The sequence below is a fragment of the Panicum hallii genome, chromosome 3 (assembly GCF_002211085.1).
Source record: "Panicum hallii strain FIL2 chromosome 3, PHallii_v3.1, whole genome shotgun sequence".
NCBI lineage: Eukaryota > Viridiplantae > Streptophyta > Magnoliopsida > Poales > Poaceae > Panicum > Panicum hallii.
Genome location: NC_038044.1, coordinates 38,491,127 through 38,505,251, shown reverse-complemented (window position 1 = coordinate 38,505,251; position 14,125 = coordinate 38,491,127). Strand labels below are relative to the sequence as shown.

The 14,125-nt window shown below is 44.4% G+C and overlaps 1 protein-coding gene and 1 long non-coding RNA gene across 2 annotated transcripts; one reads left to right on the top strand and one right to left on the bottom strand.

Annotated features, from left to right (window-relative positions):
- The first annotated feature begins 451 nt into the window (after positions 1-451).
- On the top strand, positions 452-984 carry LOC112888083. Its single transcript, XR_003227713.1, has 2 exons — positions 452-636; positions 731-984. It is a non-coding gene; the product is annotated as an uncharacterized LOC112888083 (long non-coding RNA).
- An 864-nt stretch (positions 985-1,848) lies between these two features.
- On the bottom strand, positions 1,849-13,530 carry LOC112888082 (probable Ufm1-specific protease). The gene is made up of 13 exons (XM_025954434.1): positions 12,464-13,530; positions 12,033-12,380; positions 10,724-10,974; positions 10,209-10,299; positions 9,827-9,999; positions 8,119-8,209; positions 7,866-7,988; positions 7,546-7,593; positions 7,369-7,445; positions 6,147-6,235; positions 5,440-5,551; positions 2,444-2,546; positions 1,849-2,320 (listed from the first exon to the last, which is right to left on the bottom strand). The coding sequence occupies exons 1-13, from the start codon at positions 12,663-12,665 to the stop codon at positions 2,091-2,093; spliced, it is 1,938 nt and encodes a 645-aa protein (XP_025810219.1). The 5' UTR covers positions 12,666-13,530; the 3' UTR covers positions 1,849-2,090.
- Positions 13,531-14,125: the final 595 nt, after the last annotated feature.

Genomic DNA, 14,125 nt, shown 5'->3' with positions numbered 1-14,125 from the left:
ACAGGAGCAGAGACCACATTAATACTGAAGGGTCCAAATCTTCCTGGAAGGATTGCTTATATTCCTCCAGTTTGTTGAAGTAGGAAAAAAACGTAATATCTGATATATTTTTAACTTCATAAAGTAGAAAAAATCCCGATGGAATTAAACGTCTGTTTATTAAGAAGAATAAAAGCACCTAAACTCATAAAGCATTTATCTAAAACTGCTACCATTAAGCGGGTTTCCCACAAAAGCTACAAGGGACAGCTTTGGAACTATGCCCAGATCCTGTCACCAATTCTTGACAGAACAAAGATTTTGTCCCCAGTTATTTTAAAATAGGAAAAACACCTAAAAATATTTTAATAAAGCAATTTGTCCCTAGGGCATTGGATGTACTCGTAGGTCTACTCTACTGACTCTACGTCAAGTGAAGACAAAACTGAAGCAGTATAAGACTGGTGTTGCTTTATCTTGGTTGGACCCCTTCCTCTTACCACGAGATAACATGACTCAGTAGAGGGATTAGAACGAAAGGGGGAGGGAGAAGAAGCGCCGCAGAGGAGCCTCATGAGAGCTTCCACAATTCTGTGCTTTGTTGTAGTTGCTTCTCTGTTTGTTGCCGTTGCTTCTCTGCAACAAAAGAGAAGATTAGTGAGTTCCATCTCTCGTTTTTGGTCTGTTCACATCTTCAGGTACACAACTGAGTACTAACGTCTTCTCCGTGGATTTCTATTTTGGGGAGAAGCTTTTGGAGAGGCCACACACAAGGTTGCATGAAGAAGCTGGGGCACCTAGGAAGGAGAAGCTGCCATGGTGGTGGGATACTGACTACATGCGGTCAAAGCGGCGAAGACCTATACATAACTGAGATTCAATCTTTGATTTTTGTTTGAGAGGAGTTTTTATCCGTTTCTTTAGTAATTTATGTCCTCCCATTATGCAAAATTGTCATCACAGCAATTTGGATATGAGAAGCATGGAGTTCTTGAGTTCTTATTTCACATATTGTTAATTTTCCTCTTAAAGCTAGGAGAGGTAGTCTTTCTTTTTGATATGTGTTAAAGCAACTCCAGTAATAATTCCTAAATTTTAAACCCTCTAAATATTAAATGACGATTGCCTCTATTTTTTAGGCTTCCAAATTTGCTTCAACTCCAGCAATAGCCCTCAATTCAGTTTAGAGAGCTCCCTGGAGACCCTCCAAGAATGGAGGGTGGAGAAGGGAATTTGGAGATCTTCCCAAAATAGAAGGTCTGCTAGGGTTTATCTTTTTTATTTAACTCTCCAAACTTAAGATAGGGGCTGTTTAGAGGGTCTACCGGAGTTGCTCTTAGCAAATATCTGTACTCACCGGTTTCTAATTAAACTATCATGGACCAAACAGAAACAAGATTACATCTGCCCTTGAACAATATAACTATAACTAATTCTAGTTATCCCAACTTTCTAATTTTCTTACATTGGACGGATTTTCTAGGAAAAACAAGATCAATTTGACAGAACTTTCCTTCCTTTCAAGCTTTCGAATTTCTTATAAAAAAAGCTTTCGAAGAATATTTAATTATTTGCCGATCTTGATGGTGGGTTGGCAACTGGACTGCCAATCTGTTATCCACTCTATAAGGATGGCAAATAATTAATTATAGCAACATTCTATGTGAGCTGGATCTGTTCCAGCCTGGTTGACTGTTGCCAAAAAGGCAAAAACGCAGCATAGATTGTAGTATTCTACAGACCACGTCAATCAGCTCCAGCAGTTTTATAGTATCAAGTTAACAGCAAACATGCCACTAGCTTGCCCACAAACTTCTCAGGTTCCATGAAGGCTAATTTTGAGTTGGAACTTTTACGAGGTCATGGTAAGGATGCAATAATGATGAAGTTACTTATTCGATATCTTCTCATGCAATTACAATGGAATCTCAGGACGTCAACATGCGAGAAATGGTTGCAAAATATCACTGAAATTATTTGCACAGTCCAGCTGAGCGAACTGCGCACAACAGGTTTCCTTACAAGTCCATGCCGACCAATCCACATGTTTAGGATAAAACTGTACTCGTTCCTGTCTCTATGATCACCAAGCTTGATTGCCTCTTAATCTTTCACACCATGTTGGGCCTCTGGGGTAGAAGAAGGTTGTAGAACTTGTCTTTCAAGAAGAAACTTCGGCCCTTGCTATCAACAGACTTCTTCCACCCGCACCATCCGCCACTCACTATCTTCTTCAAATCGTCAGTACCAGTGTAGTGTGGATCAAGGATGAGAAAGGCACAGTCGCCACTTGCTTCATTATAATCAACTCCTAGAAGGGTGTAAGCCAAGACTCCTCCACCTGCATTGATTTGCCAAAGAGATTAATTTAATGGCAGGCAGTATTCATAGAATCAACAGTAGTCATCTTGATATGGTATATCAAACACATCAAACAATAGAACTTTTAGACAAAATCACGTACCGATCATCACTGGAGTTCCCTGGGTTTCAAAATGCCTAGCAAGTTCTCTGCATTTTTCAGGAAGCTCATCGCCAGATCTCACATTAATAATCTTGCAACTCACCTGCAAGATCCAGTTCATGTTCAGACGGACATGGAAGAGCACTTTTCAAAGCATGCAATTACCTCCTTTCTTATTAGCACGAATAATTATGCATGTGAATCACATAAATAAATAGAGTGGCAAGGATAATGGAGGTAGGATTCAGGATCAATGGACGCAAAGGACAATCACCTGCCTTAATGTGAGGGGGAAAAAGGGAGGTGCAAATTGGACAAAGAGCATCCATAAAACGAAAAGGGGTGTACTATAGGAGATTTAACAGAGGGGCTCAGGCAAGTTCCCTGGGTTTCGAAATGTCTGGCAAGTTGAGCCTGTGAGCTGCTTGTTATATGCTCAACTCATTCTCAGTTCACAAAATTAATGAGAAGAATCAAGCTGCAGCTTTTGCTCATTAACTGGAACAACCAAATCCTTTAGTGTCAAACCCTTGAAACCATCAATCTAATCCGCACCAAAATGGTTTTTGCAGAAAAGCACCAGTGAAACCCATCACCAATCATGTTTAACAACGATCACGCAATACTTCTGTCTAATCGACCATCATGTTATCCGAGATCATTGTCTGTGTGTCCTCATCAGACTTGGGACCAAGACCTTAATGAGCGGCAGATGTCATACTTGCCCTGGTTGCGCTCAGGGAGGATGAGGCTGTCGGAAAGGCAGGGTGAGATGAGATGATCACAAAGCTCAGAATGATTCTTCTAACTCTGCGGGCTGTAGGTGAAAATTTGGAGCCAAGGAAGCAGGACTGTCATGCAGGACGTGGCCTAGCTAAATGCTAGGCAAGGGTCATCAACAATGTTCAAAAAGGCGCTAGGCAGTATCTAGGTGGTGACCCACCGCCTAGAGCCTGGGTGAGCCTAGTCGAGCCTAGGCGTTTCAAGGCGATTTTCTAGGCGGTGTTGTATATGTAGACATTTCTTGTCATACACATCAACTATCTCTAAAAGAAAAAGGAAAACGAGAGAATAGTGGGCCTAACGTTAGATAGAAGGCCCATCCAAACAGCCCAACCGAGTCTTAACAGTCAACCCCACCTTATCCCTAGCCTCAACCTTATCGGCTCCCCACCCTGCCTCCTCCTCCACCCGTCTCCTCTGCTGCCCAGGCCGCCGCCACCCTCCCACCCCTGCTTCCTCCACCGTTGCCCAGGACGACGTCGCCTGCCCGCCCGCCCATGCTTCCTCCTCCTCCGCCACCTGCTCTGCCTCAGCCTCCTCCACCGCCGCCCAGCGCATAAGCACGCCGCCGCCGCCACCGCCGCCGCCCAAGCTCTCACCTCCTCCACCGCCGCTTCCGTTTGATGTCCCTTCCTCCCTCGCCGGCGCATGTTGGTGGATGGAATTCCAGCAATCCTTTCACCCAGTGACAAGCTGGCGCCGCCTAGGGGACCGCCTACCCCCTAGGCCAGGCGGAACCCCCTCGCCTAGCGCTTAGTCGCGCCTAGGCGGCCGCCTAGAACCGCCTTTTTGAACATTGGTCATCAACATGGACGGCCTCATCACACCTTCGATCTGCCAGGCTATGGAGAAATCAGACGCTAACAGTGACTCCTGCACCGCATGTGGCAAAGGGTGAGACAGTGGCACAGGGGACCTAGAGCTGCTTGTGCTGGCCTTGATGGGGCGGATGTACCAGGCAGACTGGTGGAGCATGGGCGACAGCACCATGTCTGGGCATGCAGAGACACTAGGAGAGTATGCAGCTATTGCGCTAATTGCTGTGGTGTGCAGATGCGATGAGGTGCAGTGGGTAGAAGTCGACAATCTGTCCACACATGCAGCACCATGAGGGTCACCATCAGGTCGAGATGCCATTTGACGCAAGAGGACAATACACAAGCTGACCGACCTGTCTAAACCAAACCAAGTAAAGTTGACAGATTGGTCTGGTTTAAGACCAAAACCTGCTGTAGACCGAGTCACTGAGTAGGCCTACCAAAACCATTGTCAGCTTTTGTGATAAGATCTTGGGCTAGCAACCTGCTCAGGCCTGACTCACACCTGACTACCTGAGGCCATGGCGGCATAGTAAACAAGTTCCCAGGTTGAGGAACATGGCATGGTTCCACATTCCTGGTTACTATGGCGGAGCTTGAACGGAAAATGAGGGGGGGCCAAGACTAATTTGAGGGGTTGTGTGGATGGGTAGTGGGGTGGGGTGAGGCCAGGCATGGCCAACCTTGGTCATCAGTAAAATCCGCCCCAAGCCTCAGGGTGAGATCTGATTGCACTTGGCATGAACAAGAGGCAAATCAATGTTTAAAGTGAACCAAATTCATAAAGGGAATTGGTTCGATACGGCTGTTGTCAAACATATGAGACATACTGTAATTAGACCTCAAGAACGGTGGTAAACGTGGATGTAAAGGCACAATGGTCTTCACCGGCCAAGATAAAAAAGCAGAAGTCTTTGACAAATGAAAACATTTTTTTTATACACCAACACCCATAACGCCAACAGCCCTCAAGAAAGGTTATTAAACAATCTCTGATTGACAAGGACATAAATGCACAAAAGATGAAGGATGAAGCTAGGAGCAAGGCATATCGTAATAAAAATATACTGAACAGATGGAAAGAACATGAAACTAGCATTACTTGGTTTAATATTAGTTAGAACCAACACAGCTTCATTAATCTTCTAGAACAGTAGGGAGTAAATCGCAGGACAAGATTTTTTGTGTCAAATACATCAGTGCTGTAAGGTAACCACATTCTGGTTTGCTGCTTATTTTTCAGTCTTTTGTGAGTTTCTAGTAGTTGATCATGTGACCTTCCTCTTGCCTATATGCCAAACAAGTCTTTCCAATCCCATAAGGAAAAAAAAAGCAAAACAGTTGCCCATCAGGTTGAAAAGAAATTTGAAGGAAAGATCTAATAGTGAAACTCACTCCCAGCAGTTTGTCGAGGACAAAGCTTAGCTCAATGGCTCCAATCCACTCACGAGATCCAATAAATGATGGATCCTTGTCACCAATTTCAACAAGAACTTGTTGAATCTCCCTGAATAGAAACATTGGAGCAGTAATATGGATCAAACTGACATCATATATTTCAATAACAGGCAAGATTCTTCTTTCTAGTAGAAAGCATTTATTCCAACCATACATTATATAATCATAATGTTGACAAATCAATTGCAGTGTGATAGTTTGCTATGCCTAACACCTGCATCATTTTCAGCATATAGGTACAGGCATGAACACATTGCCCTCAGTCCCTTGAGAACAAATGAATCAAGAATGGTAGAAAGAGGTGTTTGATGATTCACATTATCGTTAGCATCATTAGGATCTTCATGCATGTTTCTTGTCTGAGACAGATTGGAATGCAGGTATGCTTATTTTCTGAATTTGCATGGCAGCATGGGTGCAGATCGCAAGCTGCTGTTTTTTGTAATAATTCTCTATACTGATTTACAAATCACCTCCTTTTTATTTTATGTAAAAAATGCAGGTAAAATTGCACGTTTATTTAAGAAAAAATAAATGTTTGATAAAGTAATGCCAAGCAGTAAGAATTATCAACAGCCCAAATCTTAGGGTCAGTTTGTGGAATGATCTAGTTATTCAAGTCAACAAGGAAAAAAGGCACAAACCTGTGTGAAGGAACATCAATTGATGAATACTGTTGCAATCTGTACCAAGAGACAATTGTTTGTAGGGACCGATATGCGCATCCCCATCCCTGAAAACATTGTGTTGGGGGGGGGGGGGGGGGGGGGGTGAGTGTAAGATTTACCAAACCAATAGAGGACGCATTAGTTTAATTTGTCCAAAATAGTGAGGAAATTCATAAAGCTCAGTAATGGGCCTAAAAGGACAATTTCAAAAATGAACATTTTCAAAATGTAACAATGCAAGTAAGACAATCCTATCCATTGCCTCATCAACAAAAGAAGCATACACAATAAAACATGCATGCCCTCTGAAAAATATATTCTATGGCCACTAATGAATTTTGTAACAAATATACAAATGCGATTAGAAAACTCACTGCATTTTGTTATCAATATGTCCAGAATAAATTAAATAGCAATCAGGAATACAATCACGATCTGCATTAAGGTCTGGTAACAGGGTTAATGTTGATCTCTAGTTTTATATTTGCATATAACTGTATGTCTACACGTTGCAATCTGTGCTGCACGTTTGATTGTTTCAACTAAAGGTTTCACAATAAATGAATACAGAAACATGCTCAATAGGTATGGCAACTAGAAGTTAATCTCAACAAGAATTCAACTACAACTTTCACTTTGAAGATATTGAGAAATATCAATTTGTATTAATCATATAGGCACGATTTTTTCATTCCAAACCATCAAATTTCAATTGAAAATTTATTTGCAATGAACTTCAAATATTTAGTTTATGTTGGCAATATTATATCTGAGATTTAAACTGACAGCATGTGCAAAGTTGTTTCAAAACAACCTTTGTTTCTGCTGCAAGTTCATCACTTAGGTCCAAAAAATGAACAGATGTAATATCACGTATCAGGAATAGGATCAAAGAATCCACCATCCACAAAATTTACAGGAAGCAACACCATAAATGGATTATGATCTTTTATTAAGGTTGGCAAGCAACCTACTATATAGGTTGAATAAAACAAACTGCAACAAAAAGCATTGTTTTTAAATTCATCTTATGCATCTAAAGAAATACTGAAATAAAGGTGAACCCAGTGCTGTGAGCCCCCACACATTATGAGGTCTGGGGAAGGAAATTTCCGTACAGCCTTACAAATGATCTCAAGAAACACTGAAGTAACAATTTAAAACTCAGATTGGTTGGTTGCAGCCAGCAGGACATTACATTGTCATCAATTCCACCATGAAGGTAATGATAATACTCATATGAACCATCAATCAAAGACATAATTCCTCCGGAAACTGCAATAAACATAAAATTTTATGTCACTATCTCCTATGAGAAGATGTATTCACCAAATTTATTATTTTGCTTAAAGAAAGAAATAGAGCAACCACTAACCACCACTAGATGGAATTTCTCTGTGGACATCTCGAAGCAGTGAAGAACCTGAAAGTTACAACATACCACAATGCATGAAAACAAATTATTTTGTGAGGAAAGGAAAGATACCTAGAAGAAGATTACATATAATAAGACAATAGTCATTATGTACATGTTTGAAGATGTTAATGACTTCTCACATAGTACAACATGATTTTTGTCCAATTTATATTCTTTGATACATATTTCTAACAAAATTTGACCGCATGGATCCCAAATGTAATTAAAAGGAAAAGGCGTAACGGAGTATAGTGTGGCAACATATGCATAATGAATACCATTTCTTGACGTGCTTTTCATCTTCTTTTCCATTCCACCAAAAGTCAATGCATTAGAAATTCGCAACAAAGGCCGATCTAAGGGAAGCCCTAGCCTTATGTGCAGTTCTTTTCTCAGCTCACCTGTAAACAATAAGGAATTTTTTTAGGCAGAACCAAAGAGACGGTATTAAGGGCCCCACATTTACTGCCGTTCTTAATTAAATAGCTTATGAACTTTTCAAAAATAGTAGCATCACAGAAGGTTTAATACTTTGCTTCTCCTCGATCTCCCCGTATCTTGTATCGTATATGGTTGTTACTGGAATATGCAATCCCGGAGGAATGAAATGGTACGGACAAAGCTGCAAACAAAGACAAGAAGCATTTGAGGAAGCATTCAAATAAGAAACTATTTAAAGAAAACATGTTTATATGAATGACACGCTAAAAGAACCGAGGTTAATGATTAAGAGAACTTGATTTGGTGTGCATGCATTGGAATAGAAATATCCAAGAAAGAAAACACCAAACATCAATTGCTCGATTGCCCACAGGGATCTTTATTAGCATATTTTACTTCTCTGTTCACAATTAGAAGTAGTGAAGTGCAACCACCAATAGATTGACAATCAAATGCAGACTGCCTAGTACCTATAATGAATGTGTGCCAATGATTATCAAGGGTGGCGAAAGGAATGAGTTCTCGTATGGAGTAATGAACAACATGGTGACATGATTGTCATAGTCAAGGTTAGGGAAAGAGTTAGGCGGTCTCTAGGCACCCATCGCCTAGAGCCTAGGCGAGTCTAAGCGAGCCTAGGCGTTTCAAGACGGTTTTCTAGGCGGTGCTGCATATCAATTATATCTCTAAAAGAAAAGAAAAACTGGAGACCAGTGGGCCTAAAGTTGGACAGAAGGCCCATCAAACCAGCCCAACCTGAATCTCAACCCCCACCTAGCTCCATCTTATCCATTTGATGCTCGCCACCTCTACTCCTCCACCCGCCGCCTCCTCTGCTCCTCCTCCACCCGCCGCCTCCTCTGCTGCGCAGGCCACCGCCCGCCCGCCCCTGCCTCCTCCACTGCCCAGGCCGCCGACGCCCACCCGCTCACCTCTGCCTCCTCCTCCGCTGACCAGGCCGCCGTCCGCACCCACCCATGCTTCCTCCTCTGCTGTCGTCGCCCTTGCCAGCGCGGATCCGATGCCCCAGCCTCCTCTTCCGCCGCCACCCGTCCTAGCCTCTCCCACGGCCCATCCCTGCCTCCTTCTCCGCCGTCGCCATGGGCCGATGTCCCCGCCGTAGCAGCAGCCGCCATCCAGCCCGCCCGCACCGCCTAGGGTACTGCCTACCCCCTAGGCAAGGCGGAACCCCTCCGCCCAGCGACTACGCGGGCCTAGGCGAGAGCGGAATGCCACCTTGTTGAACATTGTCATAGTGATGGCTAACATTGAAGAACATGAAATATACTTAGTTCAGAAATAAAAGTTCATGATCTACATTTCAGCATGGCAATGCTGCTTGGTATTGTAAGGTGGAGAATTGATGTTTAGAAATGGTTAAGGAACATGGACCACTTCCTCAGATTATGTGACAGATTTTAAGTTTTCAAATGTGTAACATCTTCCACATGGCTGACAAGAAAAGACTGATGTTGGGGAAAAAAACTGTGATCACTAAAAATCGTCTTTTATCAATGGACAAGAGAACTACTTGAAATATATGCAATCCCCACAAAATGCTTTTATTAAAATGAAGGATTCATCCATATCTTGTTTTAGATTCCAGTATTAATATCTAAACAATATGTTGACAAACCATTTAAACTCCAAACCATGCAGCAACTTTCAGATCTTGTGTTTTGATAGACTTAATACTTCAAATAAGCAACTGTCCCGGCATGGTTCTACAAAGGTATACATGTTGCACATGTACATGCTGCTTCAGTAAGAGAATTATCAGATTAAGCAAATCACATACCTGTGCTTGTTGAGTTATCTCTGATGCAACAATCTTCTTCATTACACTCAGCTGATCAGCTAATCCTGGGATAACAAGTTCAGATACAGCAACTGGCACAGGAAAATCTATTGGCGAGTAGCATAGTATATCAAGCTTCAAGTTGATTACTCTGAGGCTGGCAGGTGCTGGGGCTGAAAAAGAAAAGATATTTTCAACAAAATACCACACTTGAAGTGAATTGGAAAAGGGAAAACAAGTACGAGTCAAGGGAAACGGATAAGTAAACTTTTGATAAACAATTTTGCTAAGAAAGAAATTTATATCTGCTGGTAAGATCAAGGGCATTAAGGTGAAAAGTCACCTTTAAGAAACAGAATTTGAACACTGGGAAACTAATTACCTGGAAAATACTCTACCACAGGGGTGGTGCCAGGCTTCAAGCTACCTACTGATCGATTGGACAGGACAGTTATTTCAATTGCATCTGCATTCTAGCAAACAAAAATTTTAGAAATTTGTGACCCAAGATGTCATGTGATACAGAAGTGTGCACAGAGACGGCACTCTGCATTATTCATTTATCCTACCATGCAAAGTTTACAAAGAAATGGGTCTTCGTTGGCAGCTGTCTTTCACATATTTATATTTATAGACAACCCCTTAAGACAATTCAAAACAGATCTTCATTAAAGATGTAATTATCAATCACTGAAACAAGTATTTCAACGCCCATACAACGTAAGGGAGCGAATTCGATACTATATGCTCCTCAAAAAGAACATTACATAACAAGTAACAAATTTGTTAGTCCTTAAACCGGACTGTTTGTTTGTTTCTTCCTTAATGAAATGACACGCAGGTCTCCTGCATTATTCAAGAAAAACAAGTAACAAATTTGGTTGAGTATCAGCTTACCTCTCTTGTCAATGAGAGGTTGTACCTCTTTTCTGGGAAGAATCCTGAACAAGATACACTACTTGTAGTGCATTCCTTTGTTCTTGAGTTTCCAGGTACATGTGAATCAAAACTTAAATCATCACCATGTAAGATGATAGAATGACGGGACTCATTAGATGCGACTGGCCCCTCAATTAGGTACGAAACATGAGGATCTCTGAGTTTAGCAACTGTAGAATCAAGAAGTGAAGAAAACCGTTCTTCAATGCCTGCAAAAATGTAACACATATTATAAAATTATCTCATTCCCTTTAGAAGCAGATGATTTGCAATTGATCTAAATACCCAATACAATTATTTTATAATGAAAAGAACAAAACAGATTTCATAAAAAAAAATTGTGCAGACAGACATGATTATGCAGTCAAATGTTTTTACTCTGTACTAGTTACTTTAAAAAATTAGGCTGATGTTAGTGGCGTCCACCTTCACTTCTAGAGGATCTTCTATGAATGGACCTAAGATTGCACATCCATGCAAACTTTATATGCAAATTTGAAATTAATAACAAAGATGATAAATATGTTCCCAGACACTAGGTTAGTCATTTTATAATTAGATTAATTTGATTTTTCACTTTAGCGCATTGACTTAATGCAAAATTTTAGTTTCAGTTACAATGAGAAGCAAGGGGTGATCCACCCATTCATATACATATCTAGAATTAGATTATTTGGTTTTAGAATTTAGATTCTGTTTCATGTTTATTGAATAGCTACGGAAATGCACAGGAACTCTAATGGTCTCACTGTACTGAGTTTCTTGGATGATTGAATATATGTTAGTCTTAAGAAATCAAATATATGAAAGAGATGAAAGATGTATCAACTTGGCTCCTTATCCAACCAATAATGTAGCTTTACTAGTCATGGGGTGAGTAAAAAACTGAGAATTGTTAACAAATGATAGTTTCGAAGAACACATTAAGGTAGAAGCAGTATCTAAACACGATAGAAAATAAAATTGAATCGGTTGCAACAAAAGGACACATCATATCATGATTGTAAGAATTGTTAAGAAGAATAATTGTTTCTATGCAAACACTAAGGTACAAGAGTATCATAATACGATGCATTGATCTGAAATAACAGTATCGCCAATGAGCCATTGGCAGGCTGTTGACGATTTCAACAAAAGTAAACACACTGCACTCAACTTCATCTGATAGATATCAGGACACAGCATATCATGTTCGATTCTACCTCAGCTCATTCAATTTTTTTACAGTAACAGATTAATAGATAGGTATAAACTTTAGAGCATTTACCAGAAATCTCATCCGCTGGAACATAGAGTGGCAGCTTCAACGGCAGCTCAGAGCGCAGAAGGCAACCCTTCTCCCACAACAACCTCCCGGGCTCATCCTCCCACACAACCTCGACCCCTTCCACCGCGTCCGTCCCGCCGCTCTCAGATGCAACAAACCGAATCTCCCCGGAGGCGGCATCCATGCAGCCACCGACCATGCCATGGCTCGCCACCGCGCCGAGCAGCCGCTCCCTCAGCGAGCGGGCCAGCTCCAGAGCGCGAGAGGCGTCCGCATCGGAACCTTCGCCGCCCACGAGCAGCGCCCCGACGATGTCGAACCCGCGCGGCAGCAACCCCCGGATTTCGTCTGCGGGAGGCACAGAAGTACGGTGAGATCGTCGGGTCCGACCGGGATAGGGGCTTGGGTGGGCAAGCGGGTGAGAAACTTGCCTGCTTCCCTGGGGAGATCGGGGGCGGCGTGATCGCCGTGGAGGGGTCGTAGGGTCGCGGCGACGGTGAAGGGAGGGAGGACGCGAGGTGCGCCGATGAGCCAGCGGAGAGGGGAGGCGGAGGGCGGGGAGAGGAGGGATCTCTTGGGGCAGAGAAAGCGGAGGGCCCAGCGGCCGCGCGAGCCGTCGGCGGAGGCCTCCATCGTCGGCGTCGGCGGCGTGGGAGATTTGTGGGTGGTTTTTTGGTAAAATTGGCCGGTGGACACTATTAAAATATAGATTTTGATACAAGGCACTAAAAAATGGTGTTTTTGCTAGAATACACTGTAAATATGAGGTAGTCACTGCAACACGAAATAACAATACTACCCCCCTCTATTTTCTTTCCTGGCCCGCGGATCCAAATTGAATCGCACAAATGCTCCCGACGTCCCCAAAATCGAACCGCACCCGCACCCCCGGCGGCCAGCTCTGGCTCCGGCGATCCCGGGCGGGCGGCCATCTCCCGCTCCGGCGGCACATCCCCGGCTCCAGGAGGCAGCGCAGACGGTTGCGCCCCCGACCGCATCGCACGAGGCCAGCGCCCAGGCCTGCTCCCGTCCGTGGTGCACGGACCAGCGCCGAGTGGTGCGGCCGTCCGCAGCCCCCGGGCCAGCGCTGAGCAGTGCGCCTAGGGCGGCGCCTAGGCCGGTGCCGAGCGGTGCGCACAGGCCGGCGCCGAGGGGTGGACCCGTTCGCGAGGCTCGCAGCTGGTAGGCTAGCGGCACCTGCTCCCGACGAAGGAGATGCAAAAGGAGATGGGCGCACCCCTGGCGCCACCCCATGCGCCACCGGATGGGCTCAGCACCCCATGCAGTGCTGGCCAGGTTCAGCCAGCTGTGGAGAGGGGCGGCCGGAGCCCGTGAGCAGGCGCGGGAGAGGGTCGGAGTGGGAGAGGGCCAGCTGCGGTGGATCGCCGAATCGGGAGAGGGACGGCCGCCGGCGATCGCCGGAGCAGGTGCAGATGCCGGGTGCAGACGCGGCTTCGATTTGGGGCATCGCAAGCCTCCTGGTGGGATCCGATTTGGATAAGGCTACCTCCAGCGGCGTCCCGTCCCGTAAAGGATTCAGTTATCTATTATCGGAGGCTATGTAGCACTGTAACCTCCATCGGTATTCTCCAACGCTTGCTGTAAAATGGAGGATATCGCCTGCATCCCGCACAGAGGAAGGCAGTACCGGCGTCCTCCATCGCTCTCGCCCTCCAGCGCATCTCCACGCGCGTGGGCGGGGCTGCGGGGCGGCGCGGGAGGGGCGGCGACAGCGCGACTGCGGGGGCGGCAGGATGGCGCGACTGCGGGGGCGGCGGGACGGCGCGACTGCGCGGGCGGCGGGACGCGCTGCGGGGCGGCGGGGTGGCGGGGCGGCGGGGCTGCGGGGCTGCGGGGCGGCAGGGGAAACAGACGTTGGAAGAAAGGATAGAAAAGTAGAGGTGTGTGGTATAGAAGATGGAAATAGAGCATGTTGTTGGAGTTAAGTTTGGTATAGAAAATGAAGTTGATATGGAGGATGGATATAGGGGATAGGATTTGGAGGATATCGCTGGAGATAGCCTAAGACAGGAAAGGAGAAAGAGAGGCAGGTAAAATCGATATTTCACGTGGCTTCTGATTAAAAATGTATG